This window comes from Xylocopa sonorina, chromosome 3 (genome assembly GCF_050948175.1).
Source record: "Xylocopa sonorina isolate GNS202 chromosome 3, iyXylSono1_principal, whole genome shotgun sequence".
Classification (NCBI taxonomy): Eukaryota; Metazoa; Arthropoda; class Insecta; order Hymenoptera; family Apidae; genus Xylocopa; species Xylocopa sonorina.
The window spans coordinates 12,127,257-12,144,956 of NC_135195.1; the positions used below are offsets into that span (position 1 = coordinate 12,127,257).

The 17,700-nt window shown below is 37.7% G+C and overlaps 3 protein-coding genes across 3 annotated transcripts; 1 reads left to right on the plus strand and 2 right to left on the minus strand.

Annotated features, from left to right (window-relative positions):
* Positions 1-953: 953 nt before the first annotated feature.
* LOC143433492 (uncharacterized) lies at positions 954-9,977 on the minus strand. Its single transcript, XM_076910830.1, has 8 exons — positions 9,888-9,977; positions 9,393-9,565; positions 8,996-9,224; positions 7,748-8,139; positions 4,043-4,132; positions 1,523-1,588; positions 1,049-1,317; positions 954-993 (listed from the first exon to the last, which is right to left on the minus strand). The coding sequence occupies exons 1-8, from the start codon at positions 9,967-9,969 to the stop codon at positions 954-956; spliced, it is 1,341 nt and encodes a 446-aa protein (XP_076766945.1). The 5' UTR covers positions 9,970-9,977.
* Positions 9,978-10,599: 622 nt separating this feature from the next.
* On the plus strand, positions 10,600-12,723 carry LOC143433553 (uncharacterized). The gene is made up of 4 exons (XM_076910910.1): positions 10,600-10,921; positions 11,074-11,948; positions 12,122-12,358; positions 12,439-12,723. The coding sequence occupies exons 1-4, from the start codon at positions 10,847-10,849 to the stop codon at positions 12,650-12,652; spliced, it is 1,401 nt and encodes a 466-aa protein (XP_076767025.1). The 5' UTR covers positions 10,600-10,846; the 3' UTR covers positions 12,653-12,723.
* A 304-nt stretch (positions 12,724-13,027) lies between these two features.
* Mus301 (mutagen-sensitive 301) lies at positions 13,028-17,382 on the minus strand. The gene is made up of 16 exons (XM_076910927.1): positions 17,072-17,382; positions 16,713-16,998; positions 16,433-16,611; positions 16,178-16,354; positions 15,976-16,075; positions 15,699-15,895; positions 15,483-15,628; positions 15,097-15,331; positions 14,881-15,021; positions 14,354-14,762; positions 14,086-14,243; positions 13,915-14,010; positions 13,674-13,847; positions 13,493-13,606; positions 13,275-13,409; positions 13,028-13,205 (listed from the first exon to the last, which is right to left on the minus strand). The coding sequence occupies exons 1-16, from the start codon at positions 17,369-17,371 to the stop codon at positions 13,119-13,121; spliced, it is 2,934 nt and encodes a 977-aa protein (XP_076767042.1). The 5' UTR covers positions 17,372-17,382; the 3' UTR covers positions 13,028-13,118.
* Between the last annotated feature and the right edge of the window lie 318 nt (positions 17,383-17,700).

Genomic DNA, 17,700 nt, shown 5'->3' on the forward strand with positions numbered 1-17,700 from the left:
ATAAAGATACTGCGCGAAAAGTCGTAATGAAAAACTACGATTATAGTCCAGCCCTTCCTGTCTTCTGTAAAATGAGAGCACGAAATTTCATCCCTTCTACATATTCCGCCTCCTCCACCTCTTCGCGTAACATTTTCAATTAAGATATTTTTTTCTGCTTGCCCTCATCCATCTACTGCAACCGCAGAAGTGTCGCATTACAATTGATCGATCAACCATTGAAGATATTTCGCAAATCCCTCCAGTATTTTTGGGTCAAGGTATAAATAGTTACACGAGGCTATGCAAACGCGACCATGGCGACTAAACAGCATGACTACGAGATCCAGTCAACGTCCCTACTTAACCAGGATCTCGAGATAGCATTCAATAAATAAGTCACTTGAACGGAATTAAGCTTAAATATTTCATCGATCGACTAATCTCCGAGGTGCACGTTGTAAGTTATTTAGAAGTACCTTGACCGTGGAGAATCGCTTGATTATAAAAAGGAGAAAAGCGATCGAGACTCGAGATTACCACGCAAGAAGTTGGAGAAGTTCGGAAGCAACTGGGAAAAAAGATGGCGACCAGCGGTTATATGCATCGGTGGAAGTCGATTTATGTAAATGCTTTGACAACCGTTTTAAATGCCGCATTTTTCGCGAAACGTTTCCCGATGGAAATGTAAATGTCTCCTGATTGGAATAATCGATAGCGCAAGGTTCTTCAGGACGAAGAAACTGCAATAATATAGCTACGATAAACTAAAATAGAGATACCGTGCTTTTAATTATCGAGTGGCGGATACGTTTGAACAGGAACTTAAAGTTGCGTTATGCATGCTTACATCAATTATTAATATTTGTAAACACGCGTCAAATTACGAAAAAGGTATGTTTTTCAATTTCAACTGAGAGTACTTCTAAATTATTGAACATCACAGCACAGTGTTTGGCCAATTTCAAACCCGTTTAACGAACAATTGGAAATGCACGTTGTGCTGATAGTTCGCTTATTAAAGAAATGAATTATGCATGATGCAGTTTGCCCGTACAGTCAAGGATACAATGCTTGGTGTATAATACGATCCACCATCTGCTTCTCGTAAAGATGACGTTGCCTTAGGGATTCTAAGTATGAATCGTCAATGGCATCAAACGACTTTAGCGACGGACAGAAACTCGACGTTCGTTCAAATTTCTTAGACTTTCTCGACGACGATATTTTGCAAGCGTTGCGGTTTTTCTTTTGATATCTGCTTCTGTTTGCGTTATTCCTTTTCTGGACACTCTTTTGTCCGTCGAAAGCGGTCAAAGACATCGAATCAGTTTGTGTCTGTAACAATAAAAATCATCCAATAGAAAATAAGAAATTATCCAGGTCAGAGAAGATCTAGTTGGATCAAGCCAATAAATGTGCCAAGATTGTTCAAATCTGCAAAAGTACTGGAAGAATCTTCTTTTTGGACAATTGTAAAGGCAGATATCAAGCAAAGGATCACCGTTGAGCATTCGCGAGAGAGAAAGGACTCTTGATTTACCTTTGCATCGACCTCCTGACCCTTCAAGGGAGGCAAGAAGCATTTTTCAGCAATGGCAACTGCCGACTGTGGACATAAAAGAAAAGTCAATAGTTAAAATGCGTTGAGAAGCTTCCGCGCGCTGAATAAATACAAAGCAAAAAACTCAAACAATCTCTGCGCTAAAAGGGACGAGAGGGAAATGAAAATTTTTTCAACGCCGCCGCTTTTGCGAATGAATTCCATTAAATGCAAATTGGTAATGGAAGTCAGTCTCTTGACGTGGGAATAAAACGAAATTTTACTTTATTCCATTACACGTTGCAGCTTTCGCCGTTAACGACACAAGGTTCCCGAAAACTATCTCGGTATCAACGAACTCGATTGTTTCCTTAAAAATTCCGCATCGCGCGTCGGAGGTGAACACGAAATTATTTTGAAATAGTTTCCATCGAAGTTCCCTCGTGTCGGTGTCGCGAAACGTCGTTGGCCATTACCGAATTCCTTTGGAAATTGTTTTGCAATGACCGGTACACCGACGCAACAACGTTCGGGGGTAAAGAAAGTTTCGGGCAAATATGCATAAAGGGGGCCGCGCAACTCGTTGAAATTCAGCCCGCGATTATCGATAGGGAGGGACGAACGGAACGGATGAGGATGTACAAGCAGGGAGCAGGCCACTCTCGCAAGGACGAAAGTAAGCAAAATCTAATTCCAGCGGCGGTAGGCGAGTCACGAGACCCGGTCCCTTTTCCAGAGAGATGTAACGTAGGTTTATCCACGTGTAGAGAATTTCTGTACCTTCTCCCGCCCACGTATCCTCAATTCCTGCCCTGTCCTTGTGGTAGCTGCGGCCGGCAGTCCTCGCTTTGTGCATATAATTGGATTTAGCTTCGGATACCGGTCTCTACTTTGCCCGCCAGCATCCACGCGCTAACCCTTCGTCCTTTTCCCACCCTTTCCAACCCCTGTCACTCCCAGTATCCGCGTCTTACGATTAGATCTAACTCCACCTAATGGCTAATCACTAATTTTGCATATCGTATCACCGATGAACGATCGTCTGATAACGTGGATGGAATTAATAAACTGCGAGATACGTTTGCAGCTACCTAGGCTTCTATCGATCATCTAAACCTGGCGGATTATCGCTACCATGTACATTCTTGATTATCGTCCGATTTTCATTGCAATTATTACGATCACACATGGACGATTATCTCGAGTTAATCTCGCATTGTTCAAAGGCCAATGAAAAGTAATAAATTAAACGGTTGCAACTCATCATATCGCAATTACATCAACGTAGTATTCCAATAGCGCGTTCTTCACCCCCGTGAAAATAAATCTAAAAGCCCAACGACCAGAATTACGCGACGATAACGATCCTGTAACGAACGCGGGAACGAAACGCGTAACCAAGGGAAGATGAAACGAACGACGAATGAAAGGAGAGCGGAAAAAATGGAACGAGGAGGCGTTCGCCATTGTTAACGCGAAAGTGATACGCGTGCGTAATTAATTTCGCTTATAAATCTTCCGGTGGACCATTACGAGGCTTGACTTTCGCACGCCGAACGAGTAAAACGAATCAGTTTTCGTTACGAAACGCCTCTTTGCATCCTCTAATTGGCAATTAAGTATCGAGCGTAACGCGACCAAATGGCTGGCGATGTTAATTCGTCATCCTGCCACGCCTCGAGTATCCTTTTTCCGCGTTATTATAGTTTCGCGGGCCGATGTTTAACAGGAAAAAAGTTCGTCTGGTTTTCACACAAGTGTTGCAAGTGGAAATTTTTCGCGCGTACCCATTGTACGCACCCATCGAAAATTCCAACATTTTTACGTTACAAACTTTCGTATTTTAAAAATATTTCATTCATACAACGGGTGAATGCAAAAAATATCTCAAAATGAAATTGATTAAACAGTTTCGATTAGTTATGAAACGCTCGAATGTTAAAGTGCTACACGCGTTTCAATAGACGCGTTGCTCATCACAAATTAATTTCGAGTAACGTACAGAATACCGTTAAAAAAAATATATTTATCGGTTCGCTTTGTAGTTCCTTCGTTTTTCTGTACAATTTTTATTTCCACCGTAACGAAGCTACCTCTACTGTTATTAATTTTAGACAATATTACAAAGGGGTTCAAATGGAAAGATTAAAAGAAAATTATGTTTTCTGCAAATGGGATGGAAAGGTACTGCAACTTCGAATGCAATTATCATTAGTGACACAATTTTTATCATCGTGTAAGATTAAAATGAATGTAAATTAAAACGTTTCATTTCACCCAACAGAGAGAAAGAGTAAAAATACTGTTTTTTGTATACTGCATCCAGAAATATTTTTAAATACGGAAGGTAAAACTCTTCTACGATATTTGCATCTTCTGCGTTCTGCTATCGAACATTTTCACGACTACAGCAAAAAACCTTCACAATTTTTACACTTTACGAAGCGTCTGCTTCTACTTGAAGCAGACGAACAGACGTCAGCCGACGTTCTGCGTGAAAATCGTGCGTCCGACACATACCTTGGACCTGTGTGTCTGGAGCAGTATCCGCTGGCGATTACGGGCGCTAACTGAGTTCCCGTATGACCTTCGCCGCATCAGCCACTCTCTCTGCAACAACAAACAATCCCTGAAGCTTTGCCATCGCTTCGATGAAACTTTCAAACTAAACAGACAGGGGGGTTGAGCCGATGCCGGGGGCTTTATTTACTTTTTACGAAAGCCCCGCGACAGCCTCACCACCCCTTTGCAAGTTCCCAACACACACGCACACGCGGATTCTCTACATCCAAGCATCTGATGCTGGCACGCTTCTACCGTGTAGATATACGTATACAGAGTGCTCCTTTTAAGTGAAAATTTCGAAATATTCCATAAACGATTAAAGGCAAAACTCAATCTTTCGCGTGCAATTTCTCACGATTCGTATGTGAGAGTACGGTACACGTACATGCGCAACTCTCGTTGTATACTCACTCGCAAAACCACCGTCCAACAACAATGATCAATTTCAGAGGGGTTAATCTCTTAAGGTGTTGACCTGAATATGCGATAAATATTTTAGTAGAATTCCACTTTGAGTGGATCTGAGAAAAATAATTTCACAGTGATACCGCTAGACCATAAAGGATTAAAAGAAATACCCTGTACAGTGTACCCCCTAATTTCTCTCCCTCCATCTTTTACTTCTCTCACTTTCTTTCTCCCTCTTTCACTCTCTTTCACACGTACGCACAGCCACAAGCAACGAGCATCCGGCACGAGTTTGCCCGTTAAAAGTGCAGTAAGATCGATCGATCGAGCCACGCCGAAAATCGTCGAGTGCCGGCTCTCCCCCCGGCCGAATCCACCGAGTAAAGTAGATTATGCAAATGCTCGTCGAAAGAGGCGGAGAACGCAAAGGGAAAATGGGTAGGGAGGATAGGGGGGTAACCGGGCCAGATAGAAAGGAAGAACAAAAGAATGGGAAAAGGGAGAAGAGGGAAATTGTGTCTGGCAGAAAGGTCAGGCCCGATACATCGCGCGAGGCTATCCTTAAAAGTTAAATGAGCCAACAAACGACGCTGGATGACCGACCTGTCTATTTTACCCCTTCCTTCCACTGCTGCCATTTCGATCTTCCTATTCTGTCGCTTCACACTCTCCGTTTCCCTTTTCCTCTTTCTCTCTCTCTCTATCTCTCTCTACCTGTCTCTATCCCTCTGGTCTCTATTCTTTTTTCGTCCCCCCCCCCCCCTCTCTGTTTGCGCGTCCCGTCATTCTCCAGTGAAACCGCAACGTTAATGCACGTCGGTGCAGTTAATATCATGGCAAGTTAAACCGGCGGCAATATTAATACAATCTCTGGGGAGTCAGTGTAATTATGGGCATTATGGTGTACCTCTGTGCTGTCCCCTTGTTCCAGCCCGCTGACCTCCCCCGTCGTTTCATTTAAACTGTCCTCGACGGCGCATCCAGCAGGAACAAATTTATTCCCGGTATATCGGGGTGCACTTATCCGTGCGGGCACCAAGTTACCCGGTAATCCCGGATAATAGCGAGAGAATGTACGACAAATGTGCGGCTCTAAGAAAGAGATCCGGGTAAAGTCCACATTTTTCTCCGGGAGCAAGTTGCGGCCTGGAACTTCTTTTCGTATCAACGTCGCGTACGTGCACCAACCCCCTCGTGTAGCCTCGCGCTATCGTTCGTGTACCACGATTTAACGTGACCCTCTGGGTAAGCTTGAAATGTTTAATGCAATTATAGGGTACCGTGCGGATCGTATCGATCACCTTGTTTGGTTTGAAAAACTACGGGACAAAGAACGGAAGGGAATCGACGTGAATTTAACATCGATGCCAGAAATTAAATTTGACCCAGTTGGTGGAAGAGCAGGCTTCGAAGTTAGCGCAGATAGTTTCGTTCGGCCGGATATGTTTCCAAGTATTATTCATCGCGCTCACTCGAAATTGTACGAAGTTTGATTCAATTTGTAACTAAGGTCTGAGGCCATCCTCGATCCCCTAAATATCACGAGACACGCCTTTCAGGACTGTTCTTTAGTTTAAATAGAACTTCGCCGCTGTTGCGCTCAATATCATTATCCTGTGCACTTGGTATAGCATCTAATCGCGTTTCGTTTTACTCTACGGTACGTAAAACCTCTTATTCGTATGCCAACGTTGCACGTTCCTATGTTATCCGATCTCCGAATGCCTCTTACAGAAATTCTGCTCTCAAAATGTTCTACACCTTCCCGAACGTTTTCCCCGAGTCCGGCTGTAAATAATCACATCTACCACCTGTTACCTTGAAAAACAGAAGGGATCGCGAGAAATTCAACTGCAGCCGGCTGGATTCGATTAAAGAGAAAGTGTAACCAGACGAAAGAAAGTCGATGAAGTGGCGTCATGGAACCGTCGTATAAAATTTTAATTTCCAATCCGCTAAAATCGTTGCCGTGATAACTGCCCGCGATCGAGGCAATGAAATTCCATGTCTATGGAGGGATGCTCGCGAGTCCACGAAAGCTGCTCCTCCTTCGCTTCCACCGTCTCCTTGCCACGAGTTCCGGTGCATAGAACTCTGAAAAATTTACAGACTCGCACCCCCATTCGCTCCCTTTACCCACAGCCCGGCAGTATTTAGCTCAAAGGCTTGTGGAATTTACTGTGTCTATGAGTATGACAGCGACAACTATTTTCCTCGTCGTGCATCCGACGTCGCGCGGCTGCCTGAGCTGCGCCGGCACGCCAGCCAGAATGCTGTCTCGGAAGAACAGCATTGCTACCGACTTTTCCAAAGCATTCGCCGCTGGCGCGACGCCGTTCTAGTTGCTGAATATATAGTACTTCGTCTCTGAAGAGACGCCTTTGAACGTTTGAAATTAATGTTTACTGGAAAGTCTGCGAGCATATTTGATCGTCGATATTCGATCGAAGATGGGTGGAATTGATAGAAATCCGATTTTTGATAGATTTTAAATAAATTCGTTTCAAAGTCGATCCATTCTAACGGATAGTTCTCGCAACAGAACACACGAGCGGCTTCGTCCGAAATAAAATCGTACGATGCACGAGTTAGATAGAATTCGCATGAAGAAAGTAGAGGGTAGTGAATGACAAGGTAGCTGGCAAGAAACGGCCGCATGTTTATTAGATTGAAGTTAGGAAGACGGGCGACAGGCTAACTCGCTTTAGGTCTTCCGTGAAATTGTAAACTGTGATAGGTCGACGGAAGCGAACTTTCTTCTACTTCTCCGCACCGGCGCAGGTTAACTTCCGGTGGGACAAGGAAACGAGATTGCGAGACGTCTCTGTTCGAACTTCTGCTAACTCGACTTGGTCCGAATAGCCGCGCTCATCCGCGGAATTGTCAAAAATGTGATTCGCGTTTTATGAATACGAAAATGCCCTACGAAAATATAACGACGTCTGAATTCTCTAAACTAAAACTAATACTTTTACCTGTACCTAGTAAAATATTATCATTTTCTTCTCATTCAATATTCTCTAGAAACTAGTACCTAGTACATGGATTTGAAAAATAATAAAAATCGGAACACTTAACAAATAGTTAAAATTGCAGTTCGAACAATCGTAACACCGTTTCCAGCCTTCAACAAATCTACTACCAACACCTCTCACCTCTATTCTCAGATCCCTATCGCGCGACGAATAAATCCCAGCTCAATTAAGTACGGTCAAAGGATATACCAGATGGGAAGGAACGAAACACACCTACCTTTGCCTGCATCTCAACTTTATCGGGCCCAAGAGATCGATCGAGCTTCGGTATCGATAAAGTCTTGTACTCCTCGATGGTGTACGGCCTGTAACCGAGACTCTTCTTCGATTTATCGTCGGTCGTGTCCTGCTTAGCGGCGTTCGGGCCAGTGGAGACGGTGTTCGATCCTTTGGGCGCTTGTCGACGCACTGTACCCGTGGATCGGGCATCAGAGACCAGAGGATCGGTGGATCCCTCGATTATACGCCGATAAAAACTCAACTCGCTTTGATCGTCCCTCGGGGTGCCCAACGAACGTGCATCGTCGTCACTGAGCTGCTCTCGTTCGCTGTCCCCGCAAACCGACAAGGTGGAACCCTCCGGGGATCGGGCATTGTATTGCGGTCCACCTGCGAACAACGAGAAACTGAAGATGCATCTTCCACGCGACGTTCTTCGGCTTATCGCGTTTAAATTAAATAAAAGAACTTTTATTTTATTCGAAACTATTCGCGTGCAATTCTACGCTAAGAGAAGAAATATAGAAAATATTTTAATGATATATTGAAATATGAATAATCAGTTAATTAATTACGTAACTACTTTGATTTGTAACAAATATTGTAATACGCCATGCGTGGTCCTTTAATTTTTGTCGTTCCTCCAAAAACAATCCTTCCCAAGGAAGAATCTGATCGCGTAGACACGTAGCACTTCGAATTACAAAAAGATTTCGAGGCGTCCAAATAACAATAAAGCGGAACAGTACGGCGTGAACAAACAAGCGGGAAGGAAAGGATCCGAAAAAGAACGGACGTCCTGAAACAGTCGGTGTATATAGGGTGATCCACGCAATCGGAACAAATCATACTCTACTGTGGATTATAATTAAGAAAAATTGTTGCAGAAAAGAGGTGAATGACGAGATAAAAAGAATGACAAGTCCGCGCATTACACAGCTGCCATTCCGCCTTTGCAATTAATACCACCCACCTCTATCCTTAAGCACCTCGTTTCAGTTGCAATTGGAGAACGGATATGACGGTTGCCCAGACCACCCTGTATACGTTCCTTCTAATCCCCAGCGCAGATATATATCACTGGCGTGGAAAAGACATCTAATCACGGCCAAAGTAAACGTTCACCGAGAAAATTGCATCGTTCCGATGGCGTTTCGAGCGTCTCCGCGTAAACGCGCCCCTCCAACCCCTGGGCGCCGGTCACGAACGAAGAAGGAAGAGAAACATCATCTCGTTTCAGACTAACTGAATCTCCGACGATAAAGCTCCAAATAGGACCGTGGCTTTCTCGCCTGCTGGATCTCCGGGGGAAGCACGTTTCCAAGCTTTTTGTCCGGCTTCATAGGCATCGGATTGTCCTTGGGGCAGCAGCTTCGTCTCGTTAGGAACGTCTTCGAGAAACGCTTGGAACACCTTGCAGCGATCCTTTTATTGCTACCGGATTCCTCTCCTTGCCGCTTCGAGCTGTCTGCGCTCTGAAAAGAAATAACGATTAAACGGCTTTAATCGGTTCGATGGCTTGTAAATCGAGTTGCTGTATTATGTAAAATTTAACGGTTAACATTTGCGATTAAGCCTGGACGCCTTTGAGGCATCCTGCAGCCCCGTTTCGAAATGGTTTCTCATCACGCCGGTGATCTTACGTTTCTCTTAAGGCGATCCATGACGTCCCGTTTCCCGTCCCTTGAAGACGCCAGGCGTCGCTGGTTGGACGCGTCTGCGAGTCCTCTGTTCGCAATTATCGCATTCCTACTACCGGCTGTCCCCGTGTCTTTGTCGGTACCAGTGCTCGGCGTGGTTTCATTAGATCCGCCATCTGAAACGATCCCAGAAAAAAAGAAAGAATTCAGACGAAAGTCAGTTTCCTCCGGATGGATCGATGGAATGGATATTCATCTTCTAACACTAGCGAAAAAGATCAAATAATCTATCGTAATCCCCTTTTCAACCCCTATGGTCATAGTTGTGTAATTCTCAAGTAATCACTTATCGGTATTATCACGTAGGTGTTGATATAATGATGTTTTATTTAGCGAGATATATAGATAGGATCATATACAGGATCTTGGAAAATACATAATAAATAATAGAAGAGACTAGTAAACTGGTCAAGATCTTAATTGAGTTTAGGTTAAAACCAATGTTTCCGTGTAGAGAATTCTGGTCCCTTGGAGAGGTTTCGTTAACATCCTCTAGCGAATCCGTGGAATACACTGACATTTCTGGGATAATTTCAATTTGTTTGAGAGGTACGCGAAATGTTATGTGGGATGCTACTATAATTAACTATATTACGTCGCGACATGCATCAAACAAGCAAACGTAAATGCATCTTTCGAGCATCTTTCGTTGTACAGCTCAATTCAAGTGAAAGACATCAACATTGATATAAATTCATTGCAGATTACTGTTAAGCAGCGATAACCGATGAGCCATCTTCTGAACTTGTATAGAGGGTTGGCATGTCTATGGCGCCTACGTACAGCTATCATCCCTCTGTAATAGAAACTACTTTTAATAACAGTTCCAAATTTAATTAATATTTTAAGGTATATAATACACATAATTAATTGTTAAATATACAGATAATCCCTGTATAACGTGGTACTTAACACAGCAAAAGGTAAAGATATTACAAAAATGCCATACCATAGGAGAGAAGAGATTATCGATGAAAAAGATATTTAATACCATTTATTTATACTACATGGCAGCACTTAACAATTACCACACAAATGCCATCTACTGCGGAAGTGTTAAATAATTTTATTATATAACAGAATACGTATTATCAAAGGAGAATTCCCTAGTAAGATAGTTGAAGTATCTCCCAGTTTCGCGTATAGTGTTTTGTTTTAACAACGAGTTAAAAAGAGAGGGAATCGTGTTAGATGCGTCGATTTCCTACTGATTATCGTTTCCCCTGTAGCAAGAACGCAGAGGGAAGATTTAACGATCACCGATTTGAAACATTCATTTATTTACAACGGACTACTTGTAGAGTAACTGTTACGACGTACACCACGTGAGGTGAGAAATAGAGCTATATTATTTTATTTAACTGATATTCTTAACTTGCGTATAAGAAAGGATAAGAATGGCAAAAAAAGTGAAGAAAAACGTCTCCAATGCGAAGGAAACGAATAAAAACGTTGACCAGAAGAAACTTTCGGTAAGTATTAATAGGTTATGCGGCGTGTTGTACCATTTTCGTACTACCTACGGTTTTATGTATGAGAATTAATCATCGAATGTTTGTAATTATATAAAACTGTGGCAGAAGTACAAGCTTTATGTTTACTGTAAGCGATTAATTTATTTTAGAAAAAAAAGGTAACGGAAGATGCGAAAAATGAACGTAAACCTGCCATTGTGAAGGCTCGAAATTTAAAATTTAAAAGCAAAAATAAAAAGAATAAAGTAATTAAGGCTGTTAAGAAAATACGTGGGAATAAGGAAAATGGTACCTCTGTTAATTTTTTAAACCCTGACATTGCTAAAGTGGTAGACTTAAAAAATAAGAAAGGCCAGAATCAAAGTAAAAATAAGAAAGGCCAAAATCAAGGTAAAAACAACAAAGGTCAAAATCAAATTCAAAATAAGAAAAATCAAATTCAAGTCCAAAGCAAGAAGCAACAGTTTAATAGTAACAAACAGAAACAGAAAAAGCAAAATAAGAAAAATAAGATTTCTGGCCAGTCTAAGAATAAAATCAACAATAACGAACAGAAGCCTGTAAAAAGAACAAGATCTAGAAGCATAGAACCAAAAATGAAACAAAAACAAGAGATGAATGATAAAACAGCAAAATTAAACTCTGTTTTAACTAAAAAGATGAAACGAAAAATTAATAAAACTTTGAATGCTTCTACCCAAAAAAGTCAAGTGACGATTACAAAAGAGCATAACTTAGATGTTGCACGATTGAAAAAATTGCTTGCTAATAAAGAGAAAGAAAAGATAAAGAAGAAAATAATTGTGAAACCACAATCTTTAAGGCAAAAAATGATGAGCAAATTGAAATCTTCTAGATTTAGATATTTAAATGAAACACTTTATAATAATGCAAGTTCAGAATCTAAAAAGTATTTTAAAAATGATCCCGATGCGTTCAAAGCATATCACGATGGATATAATCAGCAAGTTGAACAGTGGCCTTTGAACCCTCTTGATGTCATAATATCTTCAATTAAAAAGATGTTAGTATATTATTTTTGTTACAATTACAATGATTTTCATTTGTCATATTAACCATTTTAGTATCGTGAGTCATTTTAAGGATTTAATCAAAAGATAATGACATTTGCATAATACTAAAATGATTAATATTAAAAAATGTATTAAAACTTAATATTTATTAATCATACTATAGGCCGAAACAGTACATAATTGCTGATTTTGGATGTGGAGAAGGAAGGCTTGCTGCTTCAGTTCCCCATAAAGTACACTCTTTTGATTTTGTTTCTTTAAACGAAAATGTAACTGTATGTGATATAGCACATACTCCTTTACTGACAAATGGTGTACATGTAGTTGTATTTTGCTTGTCCCTTATGGGAACTAATCTTAAGGATTACATTATTGAAGCGAATAGAGTTCTAAAAAAAGAGTAAGTATCAAGATCCATATAAATTCATGGAAGAGTACATTTTTATAAAGAAACAATTACATAAAAATATTTATTTTCAGTGGTATTTTAAAAATAGCCGAAGTCGAAAGTCGATTTGATCAAGTAGAAGATTTTATAAAAACGATAAGCAATTATGGTTTTAAACATACAGGGAAAGATTTATCTCACAACTTGTTTTATTTTTTGGATTTCAAAAAAGAAAAGGATATTAGCGGTAAAAAAAATAAATTACCTCCTATTACTTTAAAACCATGTTTGTACAAAAAGCGATAAACATTAAGCTATAATTAAGCAGCACATAAATATTTTATAAGAAAAAGTTTTAATAAAATTTGTTATTTTTTTATGTTCGTTTTATTCTGTTATATAATTACATTTATATATTGATGGAGCAGTTGTTCCACAATATTTTGATATCATACTCTTTTCGAATGAAATTAATAATATTGTGGACATTAATGTATGTGCCCGCTTAAACAATGTGTTATTCTTGAAGCACATTGTTCTGTTTGGCACAATAAACATAGCTGCAAAAACATAGCTACTTACTTTATTCATCATTTTCTTTAAATTTATAATTATATTATATACAACATATTATAAAGAGAATGTTTTGTTTATGTACTGCCTATGTACAAAATCTATAATTTTATTATTTTGGCATTTCATTCATACAAATATTTGTACACATAATTAATTGCGTTAAATACATCGATATGCACCCATAACTTGAAACCAATTAAAATCTTAAAGTACTCATATTAATGCCATCTAGAATGTCTTCTGTTTCATCTCTTAAATCTTCTACTTTTCCTATTATTAGCAGCTGTAAAATAAAATATAGAATAATAATGTAATTGCGTAAATATAAAATTATAAACAGAAAAATGATTACTTTGGCACTTTCAATAATTTGTGTTGCAGTTTTTTTGTTTAAATATGGAATTTTTTCTTGCAAATCTATTGGTTCAGCTTTAGCTACACATTGCACTGTTTTATATCCCGCGTTATATAACTGACGTGCTCTGCCCTACGAAGCAGAATACTATATTATATTTTAAATTAATTTAAAGCAATTTTCATACATTATTGTGTAAAGAAAAATATTTTTACAATCTTCACTAATGGCAAATCCATTAATGCTTCTAACTCCAAAGGACAACAATACGACAACCTTTTACTAAACGCGTTGAATAAATCTCTGAATGACCAGAACTCTTCCAGTTCCTAGAATAATATGACATATTCAAACAATTTTACTATAAATACAATTACTTTTAATGCATTTACGAACCTGACAAAATCGAATTACAGAAAATGCGAACGATGACACTGCGGACAAAAGATTTTGTACAATGCCTCTATTCACTTGATACTTTTCTGCTATAGCGTATACGGCATGTTGAGTCCACAGATCGTGTAGTATTAATGTTGTATAAAATCTACGAACCACTCTTGGCTCTACATTCTGTCATAAACATAAAATGAATTAATCAGAAAAACGCATTCATACAAGTTAAACTTTGCATACATACTTTGGGTACTATTCCATCACGTATTTTTCTCACAGTTGCTTCGTCAATTCCTAAAAGTCTCGCTGTTTTCATTTGTTTTTCAGACAAATGAATGACCTATAAGATTTGATGAAGATATTACCAACAATAATAAAAGCATTTGTATTAAAAAAATTCTAAGTAAAAAGTTACCACATCATAATAAACAGAACCCATTGGGTTTATCTGAGATGTTACATCATATGGCGTAACGAGATATAAAAGATGCAAATAATCAACAAGAATTAAATGTTCTTGAGCTTTTTTTAAATCTTGATACAATACATATGCACATTGCATATCCATACAACCTTCAGTATAGAAAAACATAATATATAAAATAATTATAAGTAAAAACTAATCAATAGTAAGCATATGCATGGCGTTAAGTTTATATTAATATATTTTTTTGACTTCGTACCTTTCATAGCCGCGCGTCCAAGACTACAGAGTTCTAATTTAGTTTCTCTCGTAAGTTCTACTGTTTTCTTGCTTGTTTTTGTACTTATAAGACTAGGCGATATATCTTGTGATGGAAACACAGCAGTTATATCCAGTATTGTTGAATTTGCATCTGTCCTCTTTATTCTCATCACACCAGCTTTTAAAAACTCAATTATTGTTTTATCTACAATTTGCTTAATATTCACATTCAAACGTTTTTGTTGCACATTAAGTAATGTTCTATTTGCTATTTTATGTAACTGAAATCTTGTCGTTGCTATGGATAATAATATAGCACTTAAAATTAAGTTATTTATACCTCTGTCTTTGTCTAAATGTAACGTACTTAAAGAATCATCCATTTTAGACTTTAAGAGTTCTATTACCTATGTGATAAAGGTAAATGTATAATAAAGAGAGATTGTGTTTGTATAAGAATGGAATATGTTTTCAATTTACTGGGATATTCTTTATGCTTTAGAATAATTGTATAGATTTGGTTACCTGCTGTAACTGAGTAGTTTTGCATATAAGTATACTCTCTCCTATATTTCCCATACCAGTACGACCAGCTCTTCCTACCATTTGTTTATATCTACTTAAATTTAAGAACTGGTTCCCAACATACGGACTTCTTAGTATTACCTATCACGTATTTTGTCATAAGAATAAAATAATATAATCATAAATAAGAAGAAAATAGAGGAAGAAATGTAGTACCCTTCTTGCTGGTAAATTTACTCCCGCAGCTAGAGTTGATGTACAACATATTACACAAAGAGTTCCTACTCTAAAAGCATCTTCCAATAAACGTCTTTCCTCAGATGTTAGACCAGAATGATGGTAGGCTACACCAAATTTTATAGTTTTGTCTAAGATAGGACAAAGACCTTCTTCATTTTTAAGCGCGTCTAATAACTTTTGCTTTTCATCTTTCTTGTATTCTTTCAATGATCTTTAAATAATTGCGATACATAATTAATGAGATATCCAATGTGAAATCAATTAGTAAATAACAAATTATTTCAGATGTCCAGTATTATGAACTTGACCAATATAATATAATATGAAAATATATATCTAAAATATCAAAAAAAGTTTCTTACTTAAATAAAACTTTGACTAATAATAAAGCAACGTTTTCACAATTTTTACGACTTGAACAAAACACAAGACACGAATCCTCTGGAATTACATCCATTACCAAGCCTCCAATTTGATCGGGATCTATTGCTGCTGCACTTTTTGAATACTTTTGGATCAAATAAATAACAATCATCAAAAATTTGGAAATCGTACAAGAAATGAAAGCATTAACTTACACGGTAATTGCTTTTTTTTACATCTGTTAACAATTCTTCTGTTTTCAAATCAAGTAACCAGATATTACTATCACATTTTACGTATTCTTTAATTTCAACAGGACGAAAATTTCCAGTGTACAAATCTGCGTTTAAAAATTCGGCTATTTCGTCTAAATTACCTATGGTTGCGCTCATTCCAACAATATGAATGTTTTCTAAAATGAATATAAAGTAGAAATTTGTATAAAAATTGTACAATGGTATACGAAATTAGTTAATCTTATATTCCCTTTACCATTTACATATAATGCTTTTGTTAAAAGAACTTCCAATGAGGCACCCCTTCCTCCACTGTCGCCAAGTAAATGTAATTCATCCACAACTATTATACCAATCTAAAATGTTTGAAATAATTATCACTATTAAAGTTTATTACATCATATGGTCCGTATTGAAATTAAAATTTGGTTGCCTAATCTCCCAACAATCTTACTTACTTCATTGAAACGATTTTCTTCTATTAAACTATTTACTAGACCCAGTGCTTTTTCGATTGTACACATGTACATACTATTTTTTTTACGACGTTTTTTCGGAGGGTAAGTACCTTTCGCTGCTGCATATTCTTCGATCAAAAAATTTAATTGAAGTGCAAATGGTGTCATTGCTTGAACCTAAAAATTATATGTAAAAATGCATATTTCTGAAAAAAACTTATCGATTTTATCAAGTCCTATGGCATTAATGCTTACTTTTTCTTGTACTATAGCAACAAATGGCAATACGAATATTGCATTTCTTTTATTACATAGAAGTTCTTTTAACATTAATATTTCTGCAACCAATGTTTTACCACCACTAGTAGGAAGAGCATAAATTAAATTTCTTCTGTTTTTGACTGCATCCAAATTCAAACATTCATCTTGCCATTCTGAAGGCAATAAGTTAGTAATGTGTAAATGTAAAATATAAATTAAACATTGGCAAATGCAGAGAAGTTCTTCACTTGCAAAATAATAAATAAATACTTACTGTACAATACGTTAATACCCCTTATTTCTAAAAAAAGTTCTCTCACTGTATTCGGTAAACCATAAAATCTATCATTATGAACTAAACTTGCACGACGAATATCAATATTTTGTTTCTCTATTTCTTTATCTAAACAAAAGATTTTATTTGGCACATCATTACTGTTATCACCCAAATTCCTTTTTAATATGTTAACATCCTTTTGGTTGTCCTTTGATAAATATATTGGATCCAAAATTTCTGTAAGAGGTGCTTCTCCTGAGTAATTTTGCACATTTTTAAAAACCTATATCAATTAATATTATAGTAAAATAAATGTTACGTAAATAATATGTAATATATTTAAAAAAACTAAGGACCTCCGTAGGCTCCTGTAAATTATCATCATTTGGATTAGGATGCTCCAATTGTGTAAATACGTCATTCAACAATGTATTATCCTGCCACTGAGTATTTGCTTCATTGATATTTGTTAATAAATTTTCGCTCTTACTGTCAGCTACGTTTTCATCCCCATAGTCTTCATTCGTTTCGAAACTATCGCAGGAATTCCATTCGTGTGCAAAACTATGTAAAGTTCTTTCGTGTACATCAACGTTAAGAATGTATGATTCTGTTTCCTTATCATCTTCAAAATCTTTTAATACCGAATCGTTCATTGAAAGTACTAAACTAACCCCTCTCTAAATTCACTCTCTTCTGTTGGTTAAAGTAAGTGAAGTAAATATGCAAAACAAAACGGCACGTGTTGTTTGTGATCGATAATATATATTATATTTTTGCCGGGAAAAGTCGTATGTAGTCCATAAAACAGCGAACATATTAGCTACGACTACATCAACGTAATTTATTGTATATTTATTTATTGTATATTTCCCGCTTTAGAGGTAAGAGAGAGAAAGATATATAAGAGAACTATAAGAAAGAGTGAGACAGATTTTACCTACCTTACACTAGAACCCCTGGCGCCATTTGGTTGTGAATTGTG